The following is a 26868-nucleotide window of genomic DNA, read 5'->3' as shown; positions in this document are numbered from 1 at the left end:
CCGCCCTCTCCTCCTCAGTTTTAATGACGGGCGGTACGAACTCCTCATCGATAATCTTTGGCAGCTCCACCATTTTCAGTAAATCAGCCGGGCGGGCACTGGTTGCTGTCGCCTTCGGCTTTACTGCCTCCACTGCCTGCACTGCCGGGACAGCACTTGGCTGGTCAAGCTCGTCGTCGGCGTCCCCAGACGATGGCTCAGTGACGTCTGCCACCGATCGACCTGGGACCTTGCGGCTGGCCTCCTGCTGTGCTTCCGCCATTAGTTGTTCAATCAACTGCCGCGCCTTCTCGGCGCCCTGAGGCTTGGGGGGCGGCGCCTTGGTATTCTTGGCCTCGCCCTTGCCCTTGGCGCCCGCCTTGCCCACGTCTACGGCTTTTACCTCCTTAACCACCGTGGTGCTATCGGGGAGAAGGTCCGACACCGCATACTTTCGCTGCTGGGCCCAGAGGCTGTAATACTCCTTGCGGTACCCGGAATCCGTGGCGATCTTCGTGATCGCCGTGTCGACCTGGGCGGCACACAGGGCACGTGCCTCGTCCACCTGGCCAGCTGTCACAAGGTCACGGACCTTCAGGCTGAACGAGCGGTTCTCGCGGTATTCTGACATTGACTCGTTCACTCCAGCCCGGGCCTTGTCTAGTGCTGCAAGCGCATCATTCTTCGCATTCACGACTTCCTTCTGCTCCTCCTCCAGATTTTCAACCTCGGCTTCGCAAGCCTTGACCTTTGTTAAGATCTCCTTAATAATGCCTTGCGCTTGGTCACGCTCCGTCTTAAGGATGGTGAACTCGCTCTCCAGCTCTTTGATCACCTCCTTGACCTTGTCGTTTTCGGCCTCATACTCCGCCATCGTGGTCTTCTGGTTGTCATAGTCGCGGATCTAGGGAAACAGGGAACCCGCATGGGGAAGAGGGAAGATCGGCCAGTAGGCAGGGATCTTGGGTACGCAGGCCAGTAGCATGCCAGCGTCGATTGGTGACACCGCGAAGATGCACATCGTACTCGTACTTTCCATGACAGCCGCATAACGCTTTATGTCCCGAACGTCGACATGCAGCGCATGTGCATCAGAGTTACGCAGCACGCCGTCGGAAAAAAAACGGGCAAGCTCTTCTTTCCTGTCCTCCCTTCCTGCACGCCTCTGAACTACCGCACACCCATACACCAGTAGGGATTCGGGATATGAGGAAAAGCGCTATTTGCGGATAGGGACGGCGCCTCGGGGTGCGTGGACGAATACCTTGTCAGACATTGCTGCATTGCAATTGCACCCTCTGGCAGTCAGACTTCCACCCCATCAGCAAAAGACACCTGTAGGGCCCCCATAGCCCCCCATGTCCTATTGGACAAATCGCCATAACGAAGTGTGCCCACCTGAGCGCGCTGCGACTTCAGCTTTGTGATTTCATGAACCTTCTGCTTCTCCTCCCTGAGGGTCAGACCACCAAGCGAGATTTCCTCCTCCAGAGCCTTCAACTTGGCATCCAGCTCCTCCTCCGACTTGCACGACAGGCCCCGAAGGGTCTCCCTGATGGATGACATTTTCTGCTGGTATGTGTTCCGAACACTGCGCAAGGACTGCAGCCGATTGAGCTTCTCCTCAAACTCCGGTTGAGACCCCTCCTTCAGAGACCGACCGACGTTCAGCTGGCGGCGCAGTTCGCGCAACTCCTCCTGTTTGTGGGCCCGCATGTACTCCAAGATCAGTTATGCACTGACCCAACAATCCTTTACACACACCACGATCTGCAGTAATCTCACGTAGCATCATATCAGGATTACTCACCCGCTTCGCGGCCAGCTTTGCGTTTGCACCCTTTACTTTGTTAACGTGCTCATTGAATTGGGCCGATAGGTTCTTCAGCGCCTCATCGTTAATGGGCGGCCGAGGTACGCGCACGAAGTAGATCTTGTTCGTGGAGGTACTGGCCACTTGCTCCTCTGCGTCCTCAGCCTCTGGCACATCAATCGAGTTCACGGCGGGTACATCGGCAGCAAAATCCTCAGCTGCTGCGAAGTCCGGAACATCTGACGCATGGCCATTGGAGTCAGGAGCAGTAGTCCTACGCGGCTTGCGCTCCCGCTGCTCAAGAACAGCGTCCTCTGACATTCTGATCTTAGCACTTCACAGCAAGTGTTAGCTAATGCACCCAGCAGTTGCGATGTCAGAGGTTTGATCCTACGGAAAATATGACCAACATATTGCACCCTTCGAGGAGTACCCAGGAGTTGGAGTGACCGCACCGCAACAGCGTACGGCCCTGCCGTACTTGCAACGGTGTCTCGCGCCTAGTGGCACGGAAGTGGACATCCTTCTGGTAAGAATGGGCGTCAAGGAATGTCGCAGCTGGGCAGCGTTACAGTCTTAGCACTTCCTTCTTTTCTTAAGTTAGGGTCCATCTGCGGTTCTCTTGCAGTGTAGCGCGCCCAGATTGTAATGCATGGGTAGGATAGCTTGTAACAGGACCTGGGAAGGAACCTGACGTCGTCTGTAGAATTTTTCGTCAAAGTTCGCCGTCATAAAATTGCAAACCAATCATGATACATGGGCTCTCCAGCGGGCTGCCGAAGGCACGCGTTCTGTGGGGTCACTTTGGACAGCAGCGGGCGAGCAACGCCATTGCTCGCTCATATGCATCCTTACCTGAGGACTTGAGGTCTGCTTTCGGCTTCTGTGTGCAACAGGTCAGGTGGGTGCTGGATATGTCATGTGCATTTGTTGTCTTATGGGACACGCGTGTCATGGGGCTGTTCCCTCACGCTTACATTTGGGGCCCCTCGTCCAACTACTGAACAGCTCTGTCCTCCCACGCGTGTCCATGTCGTCGTAGCATTGGCATAACTTTGAACCATTGCAAACTTGTGTGCCGCCTGTGCCGTGAGGGCGGGTCTTTTAAAGGAGTGGCATAGGCCCCATGAAAGGTCTGTCCTCACGGTATGAGCGGCGCTGCACCAACATGTAGGAGGCGGTACTGCGGTACGCTCGGCAGATTGCGCAACGGGCGCAAATGACCCGAGCACCAATTCATTTGTGCTTTTTTGTCCCTCCGCATGTTCAATGTATAACAGACGCGGAACCATTTCAAGTACTGGCATGCACGCACAGGCACGATGTCTTTGGGAATCCGTAGCCGACGTTTCGGCAGAAACATCAGGCCAGGAGACATGGATAAAACCCCAGCGGGCCCATCTCTTCAACTCAAACATGGGCGTCGTGCTGCATCACTCGCGAGCGTGCCACAGTCTGCAATCATTTCGGGAACCTGTCGTATTGCGGTGTCAATCGCCCACTGAGAGCCCTGGATCCACCTGGCAACACGCGCTGCAGGCAGTATGACTACCTGAACTACGTCTGGGTGGCGCAGATGCCAAAGGTGGGACGAAATGTATGCGGGACACTCGCACGGTGGTGATGCTAGGTGGTTCGGCCTGAGTGTGCCACTGGCGTAGCAATCGGTTGTGCAAAACACACGCGGTACTGCACCTCACCACGTCATGCTACCGCTCCACTGCCCACTGCTTACACCTCCGTCCGGGAGCAGGTGAACCGGTTGCAGCCCCGGTTGCAGCCCCCGGGCTCCTCATGGGGCCCCGCCCGCCCCTTTGCCTGCTGTTTTCCTTGCATCCACCGTATCCCCCGCCCGGCGCCTCCGCGGCCCAGGATCTGCGGCCTTCGCTGTTCGCGTTGCGCGCCTTCAACATCGAGACGGCTCTGGTGGCGGACAGCGTCCGCAGCAAGGAGTCGGTGGTGGGCCAGATCCGCTTCCAGTGGTGGCGAGACGCGGTCAAAGCCGCCTTCGAAAACCGGCCGCCGAACCATCCGGTGGCGGTGGCCTTGGCGCATGTGCTGCACAGCCCAGCCCCCGGCGCCGTGACTGCCGCAGCCTCCTCTGCAGCAGCCGCGAGGGCAACAAAGGCAGACGGCGATGACGACGAGCGCGACCACACGCGTTGTGGCAGCGGCTGCAGTAGCAAATTAGCTAGCCCCTCTGAGTTTGGAGGCGCTGCTGGAAACAGCCCGTCACGCTTCAGCCGTTACTGCTTTAAGCGCATCATTGACTGCCGTGAGGCGGATTTCTTGGACCCACAGCCGCCGCTGGACCTTCAGGCGCTCGAGCAGTACGCGGAGGGAACGTCGTCTCAGCTCATGTACTTGCAGGTGGGCTCCCAGTGCAGGTGGTGCACGCGGGCTTGGCAGTGGGGGTTGTGGGGGCGACGAGGTAAGTTCTCTGGGGCAGAGCGCGTTGGAGTCCATGCTGTAGCTGTAGGTTGCCGGTGCGTTTGGGATAGACGGGTAGAGCAGAGCGGCGTCTTTAGCGTTCTGTTGTGCACATTGTCCATAGCCAACCAACGCGCACTGACGCGCACTGAGGAAGGGGCTCTCGTTCCTGAGCCCATTCCCGCTGGCGCCTTTGCACATGCATGCTAGCATGCGCCGTGTTCGCCGGAGCGGTGTTTGGCAATCACCAGTGCCCTCGAGAAGCGTCATCCTAATGCCAGGTTGTGTTCCGCTACCCCTTCGCAGCTGGCGGCTGCCGGTGTGAAGCACCAGGACGCGGATCATGCAGCATCGCACCTAGGTCGCGCAGCGGGTATCACCACGCTCTTGCGCGGCACAGCCGCCCACGCCGCGGCACGGCGCTGCTACCTGCCCGTTGACTTGTGCGCGGAGGCGCGCGTTTCGCAGGAGGATGTGTACAGCGGCGTGGTTTCGGAGGGACTGCGTGATGTCGTACACAAAGTCGCCAGCTTGGCCAAGGGGCATCTGGACGAGGCGCGACGACTGGCGCCGCGGCTGCCGCCAGGCGCTGCTGGGGTGATGCTGCCGGCGGTGGCAGTGGGGCGATACTTGGAGGGGCTGGAGGCTGTGAACTTCAACCCATATGAGACGAAACTCATTCGGGAACACGGAGGCAGCGGCACGGGTAGCGCGCCTTTGATGTATGTCCTAGCGGTTAAATGGCACCAGCTACGGGGGACCTATTGAGCGGCGTGAGGCGCAGGAGCTTGAGGAGCTTGAACACACGAGTTTCAAGCTGTGGATATGCTGGATGGCTCTTTCTGTAGTTCCGTTGTGCAGCGGTTGTCTGTTTGTAGGACAATTTTGCTGAAGCCAAATGCTTTAAAGGTGCATTGGCTTGTTGTTATGCAGGAATGATTTGGCAAATTGTGGGTATGGGTGGTTTGTGTCGCTGACGAAGGGAGGATGGGAGTAGCTCAACTGCTCAAGCAACCAAGGACGGTACGGCATGACAGTTGAAAACTTGCGTCAGTTCGCAACTAGGCACTGGTGTCTTAGTTGAGCGTCGTTAAGCATCTTGATAACTCTGAAACAAGGATATCGAGCGTGGCTGCCATGTCCAATGCCAAGAAATGGGTGCCGCTCGAGAGCAATCCAGATGTCCTGAACGAATTCGTTTCCAAGCTTGGCCTTGATGTATCTGAACACTCTTTCTCAGATGTCTTTGGACTGGATGAGGTGCGCCATTTGTGAACTGAAGTATTGTTGCGTCAGTGCACGCACGAGGAGATCTCCGCGGGGATGTTGCAGGAACTTCTGGAAATGGTACCGAAGCCAGTTATCGCTGTAATATTGTGCTATCCCGTAACTTCTGAAAGTGATGCTTTGGCTAAAAAAGGTGCGCGGGTTCTCGTAGCCACATTCGCAGACAAGGGTTTTCCTTTCGAGGAAACATGTTTCCAGTTCACCGCTGCAGAGGATGAAGAGCAGGCGGCTAAAGGGATGCCGGTCGACGCAAAGCTCTTCTACATGAAGCAGACTATCGGCAACGCGTGCGGCACAATTGCGGTTCTGCATTCTATTGGCAACAACTTGAGCACTATGGACCCCGGTAAGTCGTTCAGGGACTTCTCGCCGGCGTTGAAGAGTTGCCGAAATGGTCCAACTCGAAGTGCACTCTCTTAACGGAACCATGGGCCAGTCCACCCTATTCGCAAGCTGCGCCGCCTCCTGATCCCCGCTTGGCACGAATGAGGAATTGGGCATTAAGTGAGCGTATCACAATATGATGAAAACCATGCGTGCCATTCCTCCCGCAGCGGATGGCAGCTTCCTTCAGCAGTTCTTTTCCGCAACGTCCGGAATGTCCGCGGCGGAAGCTGGCAAGTACTTGGAGGAACCCCCTTCAGGCGCACCCAGCATTGAGGAGGCACACCAGGTAGGGTCGACGGCGCATCTTTTAGAGGTGAAAGAAGGCTTGCTGGGCAAATTGTGTACAAAAAGCAAGTGGGCAGGTTTTTGACGTGAGCCACAGGGGGCTTGCGGGGCATCATGCCATTACCAGCTTGCTCGATGCAAAAATTGTGGATAGCTTTCAGTGGGTCATTGTCCATCTCTGCGGCGGTGGTTCTTCGGAGGAGTCAATGTGCGGACAGTAAGACCCAGCCGCGTCTCGCGCCCAGCTTAGGAACCCAGCCCGTCTACGATGCAACTGCTGCCTCCCCCTTCCCTGTCTCGTTGATCTCTTTCCTTCCCACATATCAAGGCTGCTGCTGCAGCGGGCGACACCGCACCACCATCCGCCGACGAAGATGTGGACCTGCACTTCGTCGCCTTCGTGCACAAGGACGGTACGTGGCGACGGTGCAATTGGCGTACGTGCCTAGGGCCTAGGGCCTGCTGGCTCCACCTGTTCACCCCCGTTGGGTCTCTTGCCGGCCGCTTGTCAGCGCGCTGCTCGCCCGCGTTCCGTCTTCCCGTGCGGGTAACGGTGCCTAGTCACCGCAGTGGCAGATGCTGGATGGGGGGTTTACACCGGAAATCCTGCATCTGCTAAGAACAACATCTTAAAGAAGCGAGGGGCCCTGGGCCCGGCACAACGGCAAGGTTGTTCCACTTCCACATCCTTGAATTATGAGGCACAATGCGTCCCTTTCCTACCATCACACAGACCCCAAGCACACACCACCTTACCGCACACCACAATCAATGTGCCACACACCCGTTGAGCCGCCATCGTGATAATGGATGTAAACCTCTGTGGTGTGTCGCCCTTGGCGATGACAACTCTTGCCGACGATCCGGGACCGTCTGGGTGACTCTGCAGGCCAGCTGTGGGAGCTGGACGGCCGCAGGGCAGGACCGGTGTGCCGGGGGCCCAGCAGTTCGGAGACGCTGCTACAGGACGCGGCCCGAGTGGTGCAGGACTTCATTAGCAGGTGGGCGTGTGCAGGTGGACAGGAGATGTCACGCCGTTAAAGAGTGTGGGGAAACAGGCGCTGCGGTATCTAGAAGATCTTTGCAGGCGGAGGCGCACCCTTGATGTTCCGCCCTGCAGAAGACGTATGCCGCAGTGCGCAGAGAAGTATGCGGGCTCTTTGAGGTGGCGGTTGCCGCGACAATGTCTCCTTAGATGTTGTTACGGAGTTCCGTTGCGCGTCCGCGGCCTTTGGGTTCTCTGCATCAGGGACAGACCAGCCTTTCTTTGAGTTGGGGACAAGAGGATGGGTGTGTGCCGGTGCCGGTGACGCACGCAGAGTGATAGGTTTCCCGGACCTGCACCATGGCCATGGCGCCGCCACTGCAACCACCAGTGCTGTGCTGCATGTTTTGCGTCCCTGGCTGCAACTCTATGTCCACCCGTCCCTCTTAGCGAACCTTGTTTACATCGGGTGATGTGCTGTTACCCGCAGGAGCAGTAGCCTTACGTTCAACGTGTTGGCGCTGACTGCAACTGCCGGCGGTGGGGCTTAGGCTGTATCCTTCTCGAGGGGTTACGTCGAGGGGTTACCTGCCATAGTATGGATCAATCCGGCGTTAGGATGTGGGTACAAGTATTTCCTGATAACACGGCATTGGTAATGTGTTGCGGCGTGTTGGAGCGTACGTGGAAGGTCACAAAGGGTCTGTGACCTGCAACTATGTGTCAAGGAAGTTAAGGTGGTATGTAAGTAGACTTGCACATGGATCAGGTGGCTCAGTAATAGCTGAAGGGGTCTCCGGATTTTTAGTCGACGCAATATCCGTGTAAAATTGCACTTATAAGTACATCTTAATGAAGGTTCGGCATTTACACAAACAACACTGTTTACAATAGTGTCATCATTCATCTGTCACACGTATCCTCTTCATATGCTTTCAACACAAAAGTTCACGTGGTTTACGCGGCTTGCTTGCCTGCTGCCAACGCGGTTGGGACTACAGCCTTAGGTTGAAAATTGGCCATATCCCTATTCGCACGTTCCCAAGGCGACGCAATCCGAGTAACGGAGCCTTTCTGCTCAAAAGGCATGAAAAGCCGAGACACAATCCCCAACAGGTCAACACAGTTACCCTTCGGCAGTTCAATCTTCGCTGCCACAAACAAATTCTTCAGATTTCTGACCCCCCATATAAATTTCTGTACCAAGCAAAGTCTACCCATATACCCAATACCCCGACTCATCACCCCGAACTTATCCACAATAATGGCAAGCACTAACGAGGTTCTTCGGAAACGTCCATTCTTTGCGCCGCGATACCAGCTACAAAATCGCCGTACAACTGACACAGCGAAGGCGCTAGATGATATGCCGCAGAGGCCCATCCAGCTCAACGGCTTTCCAAGCGCGCAGCTATGAGGGACCACATGGCGCCACGTGTACGAACCCGCCATGATGCATACTGCTGCACCTCAACCCGATATGACTCTTCACCCAACACACCGGCCGTCCTCCGGCCAGCTGGCAGCCTCGCGCAAAGTAAATCACTCGCCCCGTCCACGCCCCATAGCGTGACGCGACGCGAAATATCTGGCCCGCCATCAAGGCAGAGGGCAGCATGCACCCTCCATGACCTGGCCCAAGAGTCAAGGCAATCAGAGCCCTTATTGACACAGGTACCGCCGGGCCAGCCACTCGTGTCGGCCAACCAACCGCGCAATGAAGGGACTCCAGCAGCCAAAGCCAAGCCCAGATGCCGTCACCTCAGTCCTTACACCGCCACCGGCACCCGGCCGCCGCAAACCCTCTCCACCGCCTCCACCACCTGGCTGCTCTGCACAATAGTGGCGGCCTCCAGCTCGTAGGCGTACGCAGTGGGCACGTCCTGGCTGGATAGGCGGATCACCTCGTGGTCCAGCTCGTTGAAGAGGGACTCGTTGATCACGGCGGACAGCGACGCACCAATACCGCCTGCAGGGGGTTGCAGACGAATGGGCGTCAGGAACACCGCGTCAGCGTGGTCAGAGGCGAGGAAGGGTGTAATGTAGGTGAATAGTGTGGTTGAGTAGCCCTTCCCAATGCTGGGACGATGATGCAGCGACGCAGCAGCTCAAGGCAAGGGCCACGCAAAACTTAGAGCAGATGGGGAAACAACAGGTGTAAGAGAGTCCGACGTTGCTCGTAAAGCGGGCTCATCTCTAATCTTGCTTCACCAGGCTCCACCGCCATCCGCCATCCGCCCTGCAATTCCCCCGGATATGAACACAAGAGGCTTCGCTGCCTTGTCCCCTGGACTCCAGCCCTCCTCCAATAACACAACACACCGGTCTTCATGCACTCCTCAACGATGATCGCTTTCCGGGTCTTCTTGACAGACTTGGCGATGGTCTCCATGTCGAAGGGCTTGAGGCTAATCAGATCAATGACCTGGGGGGCGCGCGGGCGGCGACCGGCAGGCCGGGAGCGGCTTGAATCAGCCATATCAGCAAGAAACGCAAGGCAATCAAAACAGACACCAGGTTTACTGCAGGCACCTCATACAAAGCGCGGCATGGCAGCAAAACCGTTAACGAGTCAGGACCTTGCCCTCATACCCTTAGTGCCACTATTCCCACCCACCTCGGGGTTGTATCCCTTCTTGACCAGATCGTTCACAGCCTGCATGACGACGTAACGCATGCGGCTGTAGGTGAAAATGGACACATCAGTGCCCTCACGGACCACCTCAGCGCGCTCCAGACAGGCCACCTCGTCGGCGTCACCCGCCTCGCCCTTGACGTTGTACAGCAGCACATGCTCAAAGAAAATAATAGGATTGTCGCTGCGAATAGCCTGCAGGGCACGAAAACATGGAGTAAAGGCATTGTTACGGACTCAGACGACTCAGGAAGGGAGATGGAAGGAAGGCCATAAGCCAATACGCGGCGATCGACAGGCGAGACCTGGGACCCGGAAAGACGACCGTGGGGCTCGCGTAGTCAGGGCATCGTATTACCAGACCAGACCCAGCCCGGGGGTTTCAAAAAGCCACAAAGGGGGTGACTCCGAGGTCGACTCCGAGGCGGCTGCGGAGGAGAGTACCTCGCCAGGTGAGATAGCTCGACGACACGGCCGGCCATTCCTAGCCGCAAGCCCTCATGGGTCACCCAGCAGACGGCTCGTCACGCGACAACAACCAGCCATACATTTTTAGTCAGCATTGAGACGACGTGCGTTATCCATTCTGTCCAGCTCCCTTGCCCACATCACAGGCCGAACTGCCTTTCGCGCATTGCTTGCCCCTGAAGCCGGCAGCGGTAATAGCCCCGCGGAGGGGCTTCCCCGCGGAACGGCCTAGTCTGCGCCTCCTCTTCCTCCAAACGTGTACACCCCCTCCTGCCCTCAATGCCTAACAACCCCTACAATACAGAATTTTTTCCTGCACGAGTTGACACATTCTCAATTGCGCATTTCAACCAAGGCCTTCGTCAAACTGTTTTATCGACTCGGCAGCCAAGCTAACCAAAGGTTGCGCACGCGCCTGACCTCAACACGTATTGTAGATGGATGCGAGGACGATCTCCCCATGCACCCAACCACACGCCCAACCTTGGCCCAACGTCCGCAAGCCACCTAATCATAGTACTCGTCATCCCTCATCACCCAAAAGCCCTGCACCCACATACCTGCCAACAACCTGGGCAAAATCTCTGGCCACTCACTGCAAACTGGTTAACGCGAGGTGGCCATTGGCATAAGCACCAACCAACTCCCAGCTACCCTGATCTCATCCACACAACTGCTGAAGCTCGTTCCAATACGTTCTCCTCGGACAGCATGATTACATTATCCATAAACAGGGACTCTGTAGTAATTAAACATTTTCCCCTTCGCTCCACAAACCTCCGGTCAATGGCGATCTTCACCCCTCCATTCACCACCCAAACCCTGGAGAAATTTCATTGGGAAGACCTATATCGTATTCGTTGATAAAGTGATCACATACGGCCGGTCGATGTTATTTCAAGGTTTTCATGGTTTTCAAGGGCTTTTCTTTCTGTGCACGTTACTAGTTATCCTCTCCTATGCCCAATATTACAGTCGACCCTCTCTCAGGCAGCAGCTCAGCCAGCAATCTGCCCACATGCCCTGCGACAGTCAGCGACCAGTTAGGTTATTCACGTACCCACTTACCGCCTTCAGCAGCGCCTTGGAGTTCCTTACGGTGGAGCACGCCACCAGCTGCACACCGGGAATGGACTGGAAGTACGACTCGAGGCGCTGCGAGTGCTCGGCACCCAGCTGGCGGCCCACACCGCCCGGGCCGCGGATGACCATGGGCACCTTGAACTGACCACCGCTGGTGTAGTGCAGCATGCCGCAGTTGTTGGAGATCTGGTTGAAGGCGAGCAGCAGGAAGCCCATGTTCATGCCCTCCACAATAGGGCGCAGCCCGGTCATTGCGGCGCCCACGCCCATGCCCATGAAGCCGTTCTCTGCCGGAAAAGGATGCGCATTAGTATTGTTCAGCAATGATAGGGGGGAGCATGACCGACAAGGTGATGGCGGGCACTCAAGCATGTGCATGTACGACGGATGTATTAGTGTAGGACCGGCATATGCTTACATGACCTCTTAAGGATGTATCGGTGCCGGATGTGTGTAGGGAGCAAATTTCTATATATTAAACCATCCAGTGCAAGGTCCCCAGAGGTAAGGGAGATGCGGGCTGGCAGTGGTTTCCTGTCGCCATGCAAGCGTTACAAAGCCCAGCACACCTGGCGTCCGAGGATTGGTATGGCATGGTCAGGTAGATAATGAAATGAGGATGATTGTGCTTACATTGCTTACATGAGATAAACTAATGGCAGGACCGAATTAAACTAATGGCCTTGTAGTTTGGTCACCCCTGTTCCAAGGCGTTAAACTCGGTGAACTTACCGCAAATAGGCGTATCCAGCACACGCATATCACCATATTTTTTGTACAGGCCATAGGTGCACTTGTAGCTTCCGCCGTAGTGACCCACGTCCTCGCCTATGACATAGCAGGCATAAGATCTTTTCCGCGTCAGCAAAGACAAGAAGTAGCTTGGCGTCGTTTGCATGTCCAAATCGTAAGGAAAAACGTGTTGCAAGTAAAGACGTTCATTGGTCATGTACCACGCAACACAACCAACGCGCGCAATGCGGACCGCAACGCTCACCCATCACGCAAACGGTGGGATCGCGCTCCATCTCCTCATCAATGGCTTCGCGAAGGGCCTCCCACATCATAATTTCCTTCTTCTGAGCCTTCGCCGCGGTCAGGGCGCGCCGCCCAGCGCGAGCTGCAAAACAGCGAAACGCGTAAAGCTGTATGACATTTCTAGGTTGACATTTTTATTCTTTCTACTTCAAGTTCAGATAACGTACCTGACAGGATTACACGCTGGCCAGGTGCAGCGGCAACCCGAGGACCCGCAGCGGCGCGAACATTGCGAGAAGCGAGCATTTTTGATATCCTGCTGACTAGCGGCTACACAACGCACAGCGGACTGCAGGGGCAATACCACTTCTTGTGATAACGAAAACATGTTTGGAGAAGAGCTTTATGTACGGCTGTACGGATGAAACGCTCACAATTGCCCACTGTCAATAAGAGGAGTTCTGACACACCTTGTAAAATACATGGTTTTCGCTGAAAATATATTTCAAGCACAAACGAGAAGTATGTGTCCGTAATGATAAGGCGGTTCCTCAACGGAAAGCGACATATTATGTTGCTTCCTGCAAGGCAACGGTGGTGGCTTGCACGATGGTACTGGATATCTCATGCGATAAAGCACGTTAGCTTAGCAAAACCTAAGATTGAAATACCGGTGCCGTACTTGGACCAGCTTGGGCCCGCCTTATGGCGCTTGCTACGGCAGCCAGCGCAATCCAACCGCTTCCCCCTTTCTTCGAAGGAGCGTGGCATGGGTTGGGAAGCGTGAAGCCGTGCCATTGGCATCTGGTGGTGTGCCGCACCACACGCACCCAGCACCAATCGGGATAACGGTATCTGCCACAAGCGACAGAACTTCAGAACAGCAAGGCCGATCATTATGGCAGGGGCCCACAAGTAGTGATACAGGTGCTGAATATTTTTTGGGGGCTCGCCTATACAGCTTATAGGTTCAAGTTTACATCCGCATATGAGAAGTTCCCGTGAAATACATAAACAAGTGTCATGATGCAAGCTCCTGGCCCTGAGCACGCTACAGCATGCATACCCCAGCGGAGCAACATGACCAAAACCTAAGTAATCCAACGCAACTTAAGACTCTGCTGCAAGCAAACAAGAGCGATGAGTCATCACCTGCGATATCCAAGCCTGCCTTGGGAGGCACATCCATTTCTGCATAGTCGATAGGCCCCGCACAACAAACGAGAGCCTACGGACCGCGTGGAGGAGTAGTTTTTTGTGTGCGTTCATGGTTTGGCTCAGGCTTCATGGGGGGGTGGGCCACCTACCCACCCCGCCATGAAACCTGAGCCAAACCATGAACGCACACAAAATTTCCGAGCCTTACATCCGATTGCAACACGATAAATTCATATACTACGTCTTTTGCTTCGCCGAACACCCTGTGCTGCAAAGGTCCACGCCACAATTTGCTCGTTTAGTTCCGGGCGTCGGATATCTCGGGAAAGCGTCACAATGAAAACGGCATTACCAATCCTTTAGTGCTTCGGCCGCTTAGGCTTGGGATTCGTGCGTGCAAGGTCTGTTTTCCGCTTTTTGACCTTCTGGTAGCGGGTAGCCTCCTCCTGCAACTTGTTGTACCGCTTCTTTCGGGCCGCCGCTACTGCTGCATCAGCCAGCAACTCCTCCGTAATGCTGCTACCGCGCTCGCGTGCAGTCAAGCGACTGCTGTAGAAGTCTTGCGGATTGTCCAGTACCGTCCCGATTTGAAAGTGCTTTGGAAACTTGGTCTCGTCAAAGCTCTGTAGAAGGGGTGGGTGAACCGGAACAGTAGAAGACGAAAATTCACTAGCTGCAGCATATCCAGAGTAGCGGCTCGCGGGTGTATCAGGAACCTAATCGCATGCAAAGAACTTCCATCATAGCAACATCGTCATGTGAAACCCAAGTCACCACATTGTCATTACATACTCCTGAAACCCCCCGTACCTTGTAAAATCGCTTGGGATCATATGCTCCTCACAGCCGCAGCAAGCGAAGTTCCTGCTTAACCTCATCGGTGATCTTGGTGGCTGGCAATTCGAACCATCGTTTGGTTTCAGAGGATGGGGCGTGCTCCGTGGATTTCACACGTGGTGGTACCAGCAACTGCAAGAATGAAACGACGCAACATGTATGTATGTTGTTACAGGGTGGTTAACTTCGCCAGCGGCCCCCTTTCCCGGGGCAGTCCCTGCTCTCCCCTGCTAGAGGGGCACCCTAATCCGTCACCCCATCCGACTTCAGAATGTATTCGTTGGGTTCGGCAACTCACCACCAGCATCCAACCAAATCTAGCGGATCAGCGGCGCATCAACTTAGTTCCTGGTCAGCTCGCAAGTTGATATTATCACGTCCTACACCGTCCATAAGATGGGGGGCCACCTCCCATTTCATCACTCCTCAAACACCCGAGGAGCCGGCAGGCGGATTTGAACCCGGGTCGACTGGGTCGACTGGGAGCAGAAGTCAGGCCTTAGCCCCTGCCAGCCGCCTGCATGTATGAATTACAGGGATTTTGATTATGGCAGCCGAGGTACACATGCGGACACCCTCATGTTAATCAACACTTTAGCTCAAATGTTTGTCCCTTTAAAGTGGGGGACCGCAAGCAAGAAGAGGGGGACCCCCGTGGGTAGAGACACCGGCTGTCAGACCGGAGCACAGCCAGCAGCGCCGCAGCACTGCCCCACGCAGATCCATCTAAGCCGCTGAAGTAAGGCGCAGCCCCATCTGTCGAAGGCGAGCCAAGGCAATGCGGCTTTTTATTCCGACCCCCCAGACACGCCTGCCAGCCCTGCTGCCCTAGGATTGCTGGACGTGTAGCCTCAGCTTTAGTGGGGGACCGCAAGCAAGTGGCGGACCCCCGTGGGTAGAGACACCGGCTGTCAGACCGGAGCACAGCCAGCAGCGCCGCAGCACTGCCCCACGCAGATCCATCTAAGCCGCTGAAGTAAGGCGCAGCCCCATCTGTCGAAGGCGAGCCAAGGCAATGCGGCTTTTTATTCCGACCCCCCAGGCACGCCTGCCAGCCCTGCTGCTCTAGGATTGCTAGACGTGTAGCCTCAGCTTTAGTGGGGGACCGCAAGCAAGTGGCGGACCCCCGTGGGTAGAGACACCGGCTGTCAGACCGGAGCACAGCCAGCAGCGCCGCAGCACTGCCCCACGCAGATCCATCTAAGCCGCTGAAGTAAGGCGCAGCCCCATCTGTCGAAGGCGAGCCAAGGCAATGCGGCTTTTAATTCCGACCCCCCAGGCACACCTGCCAGCCCTGCTGCTCTAGGATTGCTAGACGTGTAGCCTCAGCTTTAGTGGGGGACCGCAAGCAAGTGGCGGACCCCCGTGGGTAGAGACACCGGCTGTCAGACCGGAGCACAGCCAGCAGCGCCGCAGCACTGCCCCACGCAGATCCATCTAAGCCGCTGAAGTAAGGCGCAGCCCCATCTGTCGAAGGCGAGCCAAGGCAATGCGGCTTTTTATTCCGACCCCCCAGGCACGCCTGCCAGCCCTGCTGCTCTAGGATTGCTAGACGTGTAGCCTCAGCTTTAGTGGGGGACCGCAAGCAAGTGGCGGACCCCCGTGGGTAGAGACACCGGCTGTCAGACCGGAGCACAGCCAGCAGCGCCGCAGCACTGCCCCACACAGATCCATCTAAGCCGCTGAAGTAAGGTGCAGCCCCATCTGTCGAAGGCGAGCCAAGGCAATGCGGCTGTGCAATTACCACGGGGCGCTAGACGTATCATCAAATATGACAGTACTTGCCTACCTGATGTTGGAGGCCTTTCTCCTTGTCTACTTTGACACCCGACACTGGCCGTGTAGTCGCAGCCGCCTGGACCGTCTTCGGCTGCTCCACTTCAGGTTTCCATCGAATGCTAGCCGGGTCGCTTGTTAAGGTGAGTAGTTTCTTGTCAGTGCTTCCCGAATGCGGGGGTGGAGGCGAGAATTCTCGGAGACCAGCACGCGCTTTTAGCGCTGCTTTCAGCGACGATGCCAACTGTCCCATAATGTTGGAACCGAAGATTGCGTCGTCATCATCGTCGCTAACACATGGCCCTTCATCCTGGACATCGGTAATCCTGCCCTCTTTCCCTCTGCTGCCTTCTTCGCTGCTCTCTTCCCCGCTGCTCTCTTCCCCCCTGCTGTCTTCCCCGCTGCTCTCTTCCCCGCTGCTGTCTTCCCCGCTGCTGTCTTCACCGCTGCTCTCTTCACCGCCGCTCTCTCCAGCACCTCCACCCTGAACGCCGCCCTTTTCACCGCTTCGCGCCACATCGTCGCCTTCTTCAACGCCGGTCTCTTTCCTGCTGATCTCGATTCCGCCGGTCTCTTTCCAGCTGACCTTGCTCATACGGCCCTCCTCTGTAGAGTTCAAGTGTTCAATGCCACTGCCGAGAACGTCTTCAACAGGCAGCGATGCGTCCGCGCCCGCTATTGGATATCCAGCTGCGTTAGAAGCTGGGGAGTTTACAACAACCGTCATGTTTACTCCAGTCGCCCCTAATATCATATCATGAAGCAAAGGCCGCACTAACCTCCGTCTTGATGCGATGCATCCGTTGCTGTGTCTTGAATTACAGGTTCAGTATATGCCGTTTTCCCTGTGGGAAGGACGTAATCAATACCACCCGGCTCACTGACTAACATCTTAGCTGTGACCCGCACCTGCTAAGGGATCCTGAGATTCATGTTCCTGCTGCGGTTCACTTTCGATAAGCTTTGGCTGCTCTGTGTCAGGGTCTGCTATTGCGACGGCCGCCGCCGATCTCCCGCGACCTCGGCCCCGTGCAGATCCTCGGCCTCGCCCACGCTGCGAGGTGCTTGGCGTAGCAGCCTGTGGAACTGAAGTGATAACTTGCCGCTGAGAACCGCGACGAGTTGTCACCATGTCCTATCTTTAGACACGTTTCCTCGTTCACTTAACACAATTACTCCGTACTAAGCCTCAAGATGAAAGTAAGAAGAAGTTTGCTGTTAAATCAGCTATTAATGTATGTTCGTTTGTACATCATTCGTTATCCTTAACTCACTACGTACAGATTCATAGAAGGAGACCCTATGTCAGAATCAGTATATTGAGATAAACCCATGGCACCTAGGTGAAAGAATATCGGATAGCTAACGTGCATATCGCAACTCGCATTCTTCTGCTGTGTACGATCAACAGGAAACGGAAAGTCCGAATCCAGCCCAGCTCCTCGGAACGTCGATAGCACCTCGTGTTTGCACGGGCTGACCTCGACACCACGCGTCAGGATATCATTTCGCCGCGTACCCTTCTAATGGCAGTGGGGGTGTAGCTGCAAGCGCCTTGACATCTCACTATCTACACTAGGATTTCCCCAGCTTAGCGTTCATGGGGTCGAATGTGCCAGGCAATACCCTGTCACATTACTGTCTCAAAAAGATCAGTATCAAGGTAATAAAGCGCCAACAGATTCAAATGGACCTGTCCATCACATTAGGCATGGACCGGTTCATCACAGCGTCCTCCAAGCCGTTCACCACCCCTCGCCAGGTTGATGCACAAACACGACGCGAGGCTGCAACTCACTGCGGTCTTAACCTTAAAACCCAAATCACCGCACGCATCCAGCGACCAAGGAATTCTTGCAAAAGCGTGCACTCCTATGACGGCCAGTCCACAATACCCACATGGCGTCCTGCTCTATAGCTGACACGAAGCGCAACACACCGCCTCGGATATGTACGTAAGGAACGCGTTGTTCACGCAAAACTTGAACATAGACTGCCCTGACAGTTGCCGACGAAGCTGGAGAGCAACGTGAAAACCTGCCCACGCCTCTTGCGTCCTGCCTGTGACACGTTGCAGATGGATGGGCTTTGGAGATGCCACCATGCCGCACCTTAGACAACCAACAAGCATCCTAGCTGCTCAACTCATATCACCTTCAGGCTACCAAAACATCGAGAGAAGAGAAGGAAGTCAAAATCAAGCAAAGCAAAGCAGCTGAAAATGCAATGTCCGATCAACAGCCGGCCTGACGCTTACTTCGGGACTCGTATTGTGCGTTTCGTGTTATGAGCGGCTATTGAGCTGCATTCCTCTGGGGCGCCTTCGCCCGCTGTGCCTCTAGGACTGCCGCTGTGGGCCGCAGCTCACTCCACGTATTCATGGTTGCTAAGATTTGAGTAAACGACGGGCGCTCCTTTGGGTTTGTGGCCCAGCAGCTCTGGATGAGGTTCGTTACCGCCGGATCCAGGTCGGTCGGCAGATCCATACGCCTCCCGGAAAAACCCACCACGCCAACCACCTGCAGAGGAATACGCAGAACAGACGCATTCCACAGACCTGGAAGCAGAATCTGCCTTAGGAAACCAGGAGGCACTTTTATTTTACATAAAAGACGCAGGCAAACATCAAGGATTGAGGTAGGGAATGCCGTACAAGGTGAAGGATGCAAGGCTTGTCCAAGAGTTCAAGTCTCGTGTGGAGACTATCAATTTGCGAAGCATCTGCTGTTATCGACCCCATAACCCCAGCCCGAGACACATGCTTGATGCATGCCCCCCAAGACCTTACCAAAATCACCTTCTACCCTAAGAGCCCGGCCACTCACCTGCATTGGGTTCAGCTCCTCCCATGGTTCCTTTCCAGTCACCAGTTCATAGAGGATGACGCCGAAGCTAAATACCTGAGAAAGGAAGCATGCGTGGACGCAGCAGTAGCCATGTACTTGGTCCCAAACAGGGGACAATGGGTCGGGGCGCCGCAGCTGCCCATCGAACCGTAAAGAGGCATAAGCACAGAGCCACTCGCTCCTGGGCGCAAATGCAACCATAAGCAGATGCCGCAGGTGTATTGGATACTAAACAGCCCCTAAATCTGAACAAGCAGGCCCAAGCCCGTCACTCACGTCGCTCTTCTCATCGCAAGGCTCTCCCTTGAGGGTCTCTGGGGCCATCCAGGCAGGCGATCTGCGTATAAGCAAAAGTCCAGGTCACCTGCCATACCCCTGCATGGCATCGGGATTGAGAACCGGTATTGTCGTACCGTTACCGTGGCTCACCCGTTCTGCGTCGCGGCCGTTAGGTAGGTATTGTTCTTGAACCGCGACAGGCCAAAATCGCAAACCTTGACGGTCCAGTCCTTGTCCACCAGCAGGTTAGGAGACTTCAGGTCGCGATGAACTAACACCGGCTTGCAGTTATGTAGGTACTCCATGCCTACGACGCAGCGGCAACGGCACAACGGGTTCCAAAATATAAGGCAACATCAATGCTATGATATGGCGAAGCCCACGCTTGAGTAAACGGGCTTACTCGTAAATCCTATCCGCACTCCTTGTCCTTCAAAACGTAGCTTGCCCCCATGCCTGCTCCCACACACTCTCAATGGCGCGCTCACCTTTGGCAATATCCAGCGCCATGTTGAGGCGGCGGCGCGGGTCCAGCACCACCTCCTTGTTGCGGTGTAGCATTCGAAACAAAGAGCCACGTGTCATATACTGCGTCACAATGGCCAGCTGGTTCTTCTGCGTCACAGCGCCCAGGAACAGCACAATATTGGGGTGGCGCAGCTTGCTCATAATAAGAACCTCGTCTCGGAACTCCCGGATGGTGACGGGTGAGAGGTTTTGGTCATGAAAGTGCTTGATGGCCACATTGGTGCCTCGCCATGTGCCGCGGTAGACCTCGCCGAAGGACCCCATGCCGATGCGCTGCCCGAAGGTCAAGTCCTCCGGGTTGATCTCCAGGTCGCGGTGCGAAGGCGGAAGGGGCATGGAGGCCGAGAGCGAGGGCTGCTGTCCGAGGGGCGACGGCAGCCCAGCTTCAGCGGTGGCATCCGAATCGCCGGCGCCGGACACGCGCGACCTCTCCATGCGGCGCGCCGATGGCACGGTCATCTCGTGCGCAAGGTCTAATGCACCTTGCGACCCTTGCGGCGGCTTTTGCTGTTGTTGCTGCTGTCGCATTCTGGGCGGCTGCGTCTGCGGTAATTGCGGTTGTATGCTAGGAGGTAGCGCCAGCTGCGGACTGCCAGAGGCGATTGGCGGCCGTGCAGCGATCGCACCCGGGCCCCCTGTCTGTGTAGCAAGGGCAGTGCCGGACTCAAGCAGATTCGCCGCCGCAACCGTCGAGGATCCGCCAACGGGCATCCCTATGCCTGACAGCGCCAAGGCTCCACCCGGCTGCGGCTGCGCTGCCATCCCTGCGGCGGCAGCCAAGATAGCCTGCTGATGTTGTCGTTGCTGATGATGCAAGTATGCCGCCTGAAGCATATACTGGCTCGATTGCTGAGCTGCCGTCCAGCTGCTTTCCCATGCCGGATTGAACACATGTCGCCAGCCCTGCATGCCTGGCGCTCCGGCGGGGGCGGGACCATGCATGAAGCCTGCCGCCTGAGGCATCATGGCAGCCGCTGCTGCGGCCATAGCCGCAGACGGCTGCATGTACATGTAGGGGTTGCCCTGCATCGCAGCGGCAGCGTAGTACGACATAGCCACGTGGTGGGGAAGCTGCTGGCCAAGGTGGCCGCCGACCGCCGCAGGCCCCATCATCGGCATTGACCCAAAGCCCTGCTGTATCTGAATCTGTTGCTGTTGCGCGGTACCTGGCCGGCCTCCAGAAGGGTCTGGCCTGCCGCCGCCTTGTCCCCCGAGCTGTATTCGCGATAGGTCCAGGGCCACGCCGTCCGCGCCACCACAGCCGCTGCCAACGCCGCCTGTTGTATCGGTTATGTTGGTGATGGAGACGCGGGGCGTGGTCTCCCTACTGTTGTCGCTACTGGGCGTTTCCACAATAGGTTGCGAGCTCGGGCCTGGTGCGCTTTGTCGAGCGGGCGTCGCATCTCGCGTTTCACCGCCAGGACCCAATGAGACGCGAAAGGGAGATAGGTCGGCGAAGAACGACTGTGCTCGGTCCCGTTCCCGGTCGCGCTCAAGCTCACGTTCGCGATCCCGCTCCCGACCCCTTTCCCAGTCTCGCTGTTCCCGTTCCCGCTGGTCACGCTCTCGTTCAGTCTTCTCAGCCTTGCGGTCGCTGCCACAGCCCGATGTGGCCTCCCCAACATTAAAGGGAGATAGGTCAGCGAATGGGACGCTAGGCCCGGGCGCTGAGCCCGGTGGTGTGGACTGTGCAGATGAGGCCGTTGGTGCTGTGAAGGGAGTCGACAGCGCCGGCGACGGAGCCTTGCTACCCGCGTTGCCAATACCGTCCGCGGATTTCGGTGGCGTCGCGTAATAGGCGGTGCCGCCAATGGTGGCCGCGGCGCCATTGCCGAGTCCGTACATCCTATGTGCCGAGTCATGGCTGACGCCAACATACTGTCGGACTGCACTCCCGGCTGCTGGCTGCTACTGGTGTGCCGGCTGCTGCTGCGATGGCGCCTGAGGCTGACCCGCATGAGGGAGGCTCCCCATGCGCGGTAACGGTAGGTTTGCACCGGTCGTGCTGGTGCCTGCATTGCCTGCACCCGCCAGTACCTGCGGTGGCCGTTGTGCCGCTTGCTGCTGTTGTTGCTGCTGGGTCGGCTGCTGGACGTGGGTTATTGTCCCGGGCTGCGGGGTTGGCGGCACGGCCCCAAAGGCAGACACAAGTGACGCCGGCGGCATATGGGATGCAAAGCCCATCTGCATCGCGTGGAATGGCGACGCTAACGCCAGGGAGGACCGCGCCTGTTGCTGCGGCGGCTGCGGCAGTGCAGATTGTATCGACAGCTGTTGCTGTTGCGAGGCCAGGGCTTGCGGCCCAGACCGCTGCTGCGGCGGGATGATGGTTTTCGACGGGCTTCCCTCGCTGCTACCGTGCGGGATACGCGCGCTGAGGTGACTGCCGCTAGCGCCGGCGCTGCCCGCTGTCCCTGAGCCACCGGCGCTGCAGCCGGTGTCACTGCAGGCGGTCGCTGATAAGTCCGACGGCAGCTGAAAGTTGGCGAAGGCCGACGCGTTTGTTGCAGTCGAGTATCTGGAGGCCCCCTGTGCGACAGGCGGAACCGAGGTACTGCCCATTTGACCCAGACTCCCAGCGCTACTCGCTCGGGCCGCGTTGCTCGAACTGACGCTGTCGTCCAGCTTTGTGCCGTCCGGCGACGGCTCCGCTGGCCCCAGGATAGGAAAGCTGGATACCATCTCTAATGGTTGCAGGCCACCCGCAGTCTGCGAGCCGCTGAAGCTGCCGGGCTGCGCGGCCGGTGCGCCAGCAGCGCATCCCCCAGACGACTGGCTCAGAGGGCTCAGCCCCGGTCCACCAGTGTGCGTCCGGGAATCATCCTTAGACCGAGTAAAACTGCCGGAAAATTTCACCCAGCCATTCTGGTCGAAGGAGTTTTGGCGGCGGCCCGGGACAACCGGGGGGCCTCGTGGTCCGGGAGCGGAGGTTCCCGTGGGTGTGCCAGAGCGTTCCGGCGGCGGTACAGAGTCGTGCAGAGAGTCGGGCAGCGGCTCTGAATCCAGGCGGATAAGATCGCATCCAGCCCCCGAACCAGACGGCATGCAATCCCCACCTCGTTGTACCGTTACCGCCAAGTCCAACATAGATTTTGCTTTCCCAGGTAAGGAGCTCAACGAATGGCGGCCAGAATGTGGCGCTGCAATTTGCGCGCCACCAGCAGCAGCCGCCGCCCCATGAGGCGGAGCTGGGAAGGGCGGCACGGCCAGCGGCGCCTGACGCGAATCCCCACGGCCGCCCTGCGGCTGTGGGTTTTCCGTTTTCGGAAGATCAGTAATCGTAAACCTTACGCGGCTGCCTGCAATCGCAGGCCCGGGACCGCTGCCATGCGCGTGCGCAGGGCCTGGCACCCAGGCGCCGCTCTGGACATGCAAACCCATGCCCGGAGCCGGTAAGGAGCTGCTATACACGGCCGGTGCCGGCATCGGCACCGGCGGCACCAGCATCTGCGTCCGGGACGGTGCTCCCCGTGGACTGCTGTGAGGCACCGGAGCCGCATCTGCCGCTGCTGACACGAAAGCCGGCAGGGATGCGCCAAGGTTGTTGGTGCCACACACAGCAGATTGACCGCCGGAACCCGAGCATGCAACGCCGCTGCTGACGGGACCTAGCTGTGCACTACTGCTGCTGCTGCTAACGCCAGTAGACTTCATAGAGCCCACAGTTCCCACGGCCGGAGGCGCGCCAGTGGCGCTGCTGGCGCTGGCTGCCGAAGCCTCCACTGCCGAGGCGTTGCCAGCGGCGGCGCTGGTCGTATCATGCGCCGGGTGGTGCCAGGCGTCCAGCCCTGCGTCTTCAGAACAACACAAAAAGGCCGTGGCGGGTAGGGGGGATGTGTAGTAACTTGGCATACGAGCTTGAAAGGGCGCACCTTGCATCTAATTCAGTACGCCCAACCAGAATGTAGCCTGCTGGGAAACTGGGTCGGTTGGGTCTACCATCAATTCATCTAGCCCCATCACTAACTAGTCAGGTTGACACGATTCTGCAACCTTCCAACCCCAGCCTGCGCCGCAAATCACATACGGCCGGCCGATGTTATTTCAAGGTTTTCATGGTTTTCAAGGGCTTTCTTTCTGTGCACGTCACTAGTTATCCTCTCCTATGCCCAATATTACAGTCGACCCTCTCTCAGGCAGCAGCTCAGCCAGCAATCTGCCCACATGCCCTGCGACAGTCAGCGACCAGTTAGGTTATTCACGTACCCACTTACCGCCTTCAGCAGCGCCTTGGAGTTCCTTACGGTGGAGCACGCCACCAGCTGCACACCGGGAATGGACTGGAAGTACGACTCGAGGCGCTGCGAGTGCTCGGCACCCAGCTGGCGGCCCACACCGCCCGGGCCGCGGATGACCATGGGCACCTTGAACTGACCACCGCTGGTGTAGTGCAGCATGCCGCAGTTGTTGGAGATCTGGTTGAAGGCGAGCAGCAGGAAGCCCATGTTCATGCCCTCCACAATAGGGCGCAGCCAGGTCATTGCGCCGCCCACGCCCATGCCCATGAAGCCGTTCTCTGCCGGAAAAGGATGCGCATTAGTATTGTTCAGCAATGATAGGGGGGAGCATGACCGACAAGGTGATGGCGGGCACTCAAGCATGTGCATGTACGACGGATGTATTAGTGTAGGACCGGCATATGCTTACATGACCTCTTAAGGATGTATCGGTGCCGGATGTGTGTAGGGAGCAAATTTCTATATATTAAACCATCCAGTGCAAGGTCCCCAGAGGTAAGGGGGATGCGGGCTGGCAGTGGTTTCCTGTCGCCATGCAAGCGTTACAAAGCCCAGCACACCTGGCGTCCGAGGATTGGTATGGCATGGTCAGGTAGATAATGAAATGAGGATGATTGTGCTTACATTGCTTACATGAGATAAACTAATGGCAGGACCGAATTAAACTAATGGCCTTGTAGTTTGGTCACCCCTGTTCCAAGGCGTTAAACTCGGTGAACTTACCGCAAATAGGCGTATCCAGCACACGCATATCACCATATTTTTTGTACAGGCCATAGGTGCACTTGTAGCTTCCGCCGTAGTGACCCACGTCCTCGCCTATGACATAGCAGGCATAAGATCTTTTCCGCGTCAGCAAAGACAAGAAGTAGCTTGGCGTCGTTTGCATGTCCAAATCGTAAGGAAAAACGTGTTGCAAGTAAAGACGTTCATTGGTCATGTACCACGCAACACAACCAACGCGCGCAATGCGGACCGCAACGCTCACCCATCACGCAAACGGTGGGATCGCGCTCCATCTCCTCATCAATGGCTTCGCGAAGGGCCTCCCACATCATAATTTCCTTCTTCTGAGCCTTCGCCGCGGTCAGGGCGCGCCGCCCAGCGCGAGCTGCAAAACAGCGAAACGCGTAAAGCTGTATGACATTTCTAGGTTGATATTTTTATTCTTTCTACTTCAAGTTCAGATAACGTACCTGACAGGATTACACGCTGGCCAGGTGCAGCGGCAACCCGAGGACCCGCAGCGGCGCGAACATTGCGAGAAGCGAGCATTTTTGATATCCTGCTGACTAGCGGCTACACAACGCACAGCGGACTGCAGGGGCAATACCACTTCTTGTGATAACGAAAACATGTTTGGAGAAGAGCTTTATGTACGGCTGTACGGATGAAACGCTCACAATTGCCCACTGTCAATAAGAGGAGTTCTGACACACCTTGTAAAATACATGGTTTTCGCTGAAAATATATTTCAAGCACAAACGAGAAGTATGTGTCCGTAATGATAAGGCGGTTCCTCAACGGAAAGCGACATATTATGTTGCTTCCTGCAAGGCAACGGTGGTGGCTTGCACGATGGTACTGGATATCTCATGCGATAAAGCACGTTAGCTTAGCAAAACCTAAGATTGAAATACCGGTGCCGTACTTGGACCAGCTTGGGCCCGCCTTATGGCGCTTGCTACGGCAGCCAGCGCAATCCAACCGCTTCCCCCTTTCTTCGAAGGAGCGTGGCATGGGTTGGGAAGCGTGAAGCCGTGCCATTGGCATCTGGTGGTGTGCCGCACCACACGCACCCAGCACCAATCGGGATAACGGTATCTGCCACAAGCGACAGAACTTCAGAACAGCAAGGCCGATCATTATGGCAGGGGCCCACAAGTAGTGATACAGGTGCTGAATATTTTTTGGGGGCTCGCCTATACAGCTTATAGGTTCAAGTTTACATCCGCATATGAGAAGTTCCCGTGAAATACATAAACAAGTGTCATGATGCAAGCTCCTGGCCCTGAGCACGCTACAGCATGCATACCCCAGCGGAGCAACATGACCAAAACCTAAGTAATCCAACGCAACTTAAGACTCTGCTGCAAGCAAACAAGAGCGATGAGTCATCACCTGCGATATCCAAGCCTGCCTTGGGAGGCACATCCATTTCTGCATAGTCGATAGGCCCCGCACAACAAACGAGAGCCTCCACGGACCGCGTGGAGGAGTAGTTTTTTGTGCGGGGCCTATCGACTATGCAGAAATGGATGTGCCTCCCAAGGCAGGCTTGGATATCGCAGGTGATGACTCATCGCTCTTGTTTGCTTGCAGCAGAGTCTTAAGTTGCGTTGGATTACTTAGGTTTTGGTCATGTTGCTCCGCTGGGGTATGCATGCTGTAGCGTGCTCAGGGCCAGGAGCTTGCATCATGACACTTGTTTATGTATTTCACGGGAACTTCTCATATGCGGATGTAAACTTGAACCTATAAGCTGTATAGGCGAGCCCCCAAAAAATATTCAGCACCTGTATCACTACTTGTGGGCCCCTGCCATAATGATCGGCCTTGCTGTTCTGAAGTTCTGTCGCTTGTGGCAGATACCGTTATCCCGATTGGTGCTGGGTGCGTGTGGTGCGGCACACCACCAGATGCCAATGGCACGGCTTCACGCTTCCCAACCCATGCCACGCTCCTTCGAAGAAAGGGGGAAGCGGTTGGATTGCGCTGGCTGCCGTAGCAAGCGCCATAAGGCGGGCCCAAGCTGGTCCAAGTACGGCACCGGTATTTCAATCTTAGGTTTTGCTAAGCTAACGTGCTTTATCGCATGAGATATCCAGTACCATCGTGCAAGCCACCACCGTTGCCTTGCAGGAAGCAACATAATA

General features: G+C 56.5%; 6 protein-coding genes across 6 annotated transcripts; 2 read left to right on the top strand and 4 right to left on the bottom strand.

Moving 5' to 3' along the window:
* Positions 1 to 45: 45 nt before the first annotated feature.
* On the bottom strand, positions 46 to 2194 carry VOLCADRAFT_121607 (uncharacterized protein; the record flags this gene model as incomplete). Its single annotated transcript, XM_002957143.1, has 4 exons — positions 1790 to 2194; positions 1378 to 1677; positions 572 to 883; positions 46 to 511 (listed from the first exon to the last, which is right to left on the bottom strand). Coding segments are annotated over exons 1-4 (1401 nt in total), but the record flags the coding sequence as incomplete, so codon positions are not given.
* Positions 2195 to 2341: 147 nt separating this feature from the next.
* On the top strand, positions 2342 to 4900 carry VOLCADRAFT_77474 (uncharacterized protein; the record flags this gene model as incomplete). Its single annotated transcript, XM_002957188.1, has 5 exons — positions 2342 to 2693; positions 3332 to 3377; positions 3665 to 3832; positions 3998 to 4162; positions 4529 to 4900. Coding segments are annotated over exons 1-5 (903 nt in total), but the record flags the coding sequence as incomplete, so codon positions are not given.
* Positions 4855 to 7926, top strand: VOLCADRAFT_83997 (uncharacterized protein). The gene is made up of 7 exons (XM_002957187.1): positions 4855 to 5482; positions 5555 to 5642; positions 5721 to 5855; positions 6064 to 6182; positions 6510 to 6594; positions 7071 to 7182; positions 7657 to 7926. The coding sequence occupies exons 1-7, from the start codon at positions 5360 to 5362 to the stop codon at positions 7715 to 7717; spliced, it is 723 nt and encodes a 240-aa protein (XP_002957233.1). The 5' UTR covers positions 4855 to 5359; the 3' UTR covers positions 7718 to 7926.
* A 94-nt stretch (positions 7927 to 8020) lies between these two features.
* On the bottom strand, positions 8021 to 12675 carry VOLCADRAFT_77470 (uncharacterized protein). Its single transcript, XM_002957142.1, has 7 exons — positions 12558 to 12675; positions 12350 to 12472; positions 12085 to 12180; positions 11338 to 11639; positions 9784 to 9996; positions 9489 to 9591; positions 8021 to 9135 (listed from the first exon to the last, which is right to left on the bottom strand). The coding sequence occupies exons 1-7, from the start codon at positions 12634 to 12636 to the stop codon at positions 8936 to 8938; spliced, it is 1116 nt and encodes a 371-aa protein (XP_002957188.1). The 5' UTR covers positions 12637 to 12675; the 3' UTR covers positions 8021 to 8935.
* A 4253-nt stretch (positions 12676 to 16928) lies between these two features.
* Positions 16929 to 20090, bottom strand: mapkkk3 (mitogen-activated protein kinase; the record flags this gene model as incomplete). Its single annotated transcript, XM_002957141.1, has 6 exons — positions 16929 to 16946; positions 17011 to 18620; positions 18927 to 19001; positions 19224 to 19284; positions 19377 to 19533; positions 19715 to 20090. The coding sequence occupies 5 exons, from the start codon at positions 20088 to 20090 to the stop codon at positions 18396 to 18398; spliced, it is 894 nt and encodes a 297-aa protein (XP_002957187.1). The 3' UTR covers positions 16929 to 16946; positions 17011 to 18395.
* Positions 20091 to 23932: 3842 nt separating this feature from the next.
* VOLCADRAFT_83989 (uncharacterized protein) lies at positions 23933 to 25306 on the bottom strand (the record flags this gene model as incomplete). Its single annotated transcript, XM_002957140.1, has 4 exons — positions 25189 to 25306; positions 24981 to 25103; positions 24716 to 24811; positions 23933 to 24270 (listed from the first exon to the last, which is right to left on the bottom strand). Exons 1-4 carry the CDS (start codon positions 25265 to 25267, stop codon positions 23933 to 23935), a joined length of 636 nt encoding a protein of 211 aa, XP_002957186.1. The 5' UTR covers positions 25268 to 25306.
* Positions 25307 to 26868: the final 1562 nt, after the last annotated feature.

This window comes from Volvox carteri (genome assembly GCF_000143455.1).
Source record: "Volvox carteri f. nagariensis unplaced genomic scaffold VOLCAscaffold_70, whole genome shotgun sequence".
Lineage (NCBI taxonomy): Eukaryota > Viridiplantae > Chlorophyta > Chlorophyceae > Chlamydomonadales > Volvocaceae > Volvox > Volvox carteri.
The sequence above is the reverse complement of the archived record's forward strand: the minus strand, read 5'-3'. Positions and strand labels throughout refer to the sequence as shown.

Coding starts and splice junctions, on each gene's coding strand:
- VOLCADRAFT_83997 (XM_002957187.1), top strand. CDS start 5,360: ATGTCCAATGCCAAGAAATGGGTGCCGCTCGAGAGCAATCCAGATGTC. Junction 5,856..6,063: donor CTTGAGCACTATGGACCCCG/GTAAGTCGTTCA, acceptor TTCCTCCCGCAG/CGGATGGCAGCTTCCTTCAG. Junction 7,183..7,656: donor GTGCAGGACTTCATTAGCAG/GTGGGCGTGTGC, acceptor TGTTACCCGCAG/GAGCAGTAGCCTTACGTTCA.
- VOLCADRAFT_77470 (XM_002957142.1), bottom strand. CDS start 12,636: ATGCTCGCTTCTCGCAATGTTCGCGCCGCTGCGGGTCCTCGGGTTGCC. Junction 9,997..11,337: donor CCAAGGCGCTGCTGAAGGCG/GTAAGTGGGTAC, acceptor CGTGCCCTGCAG/GCTATTCGCAGCGACAATCC. Junction 9,592..9,783: donor AGAAGGGATACAACCCCGAG/GTGGGTGGGAAT, acceptor CGCGCCCCCCAG/GTCATTGATCTGATTAGCCT.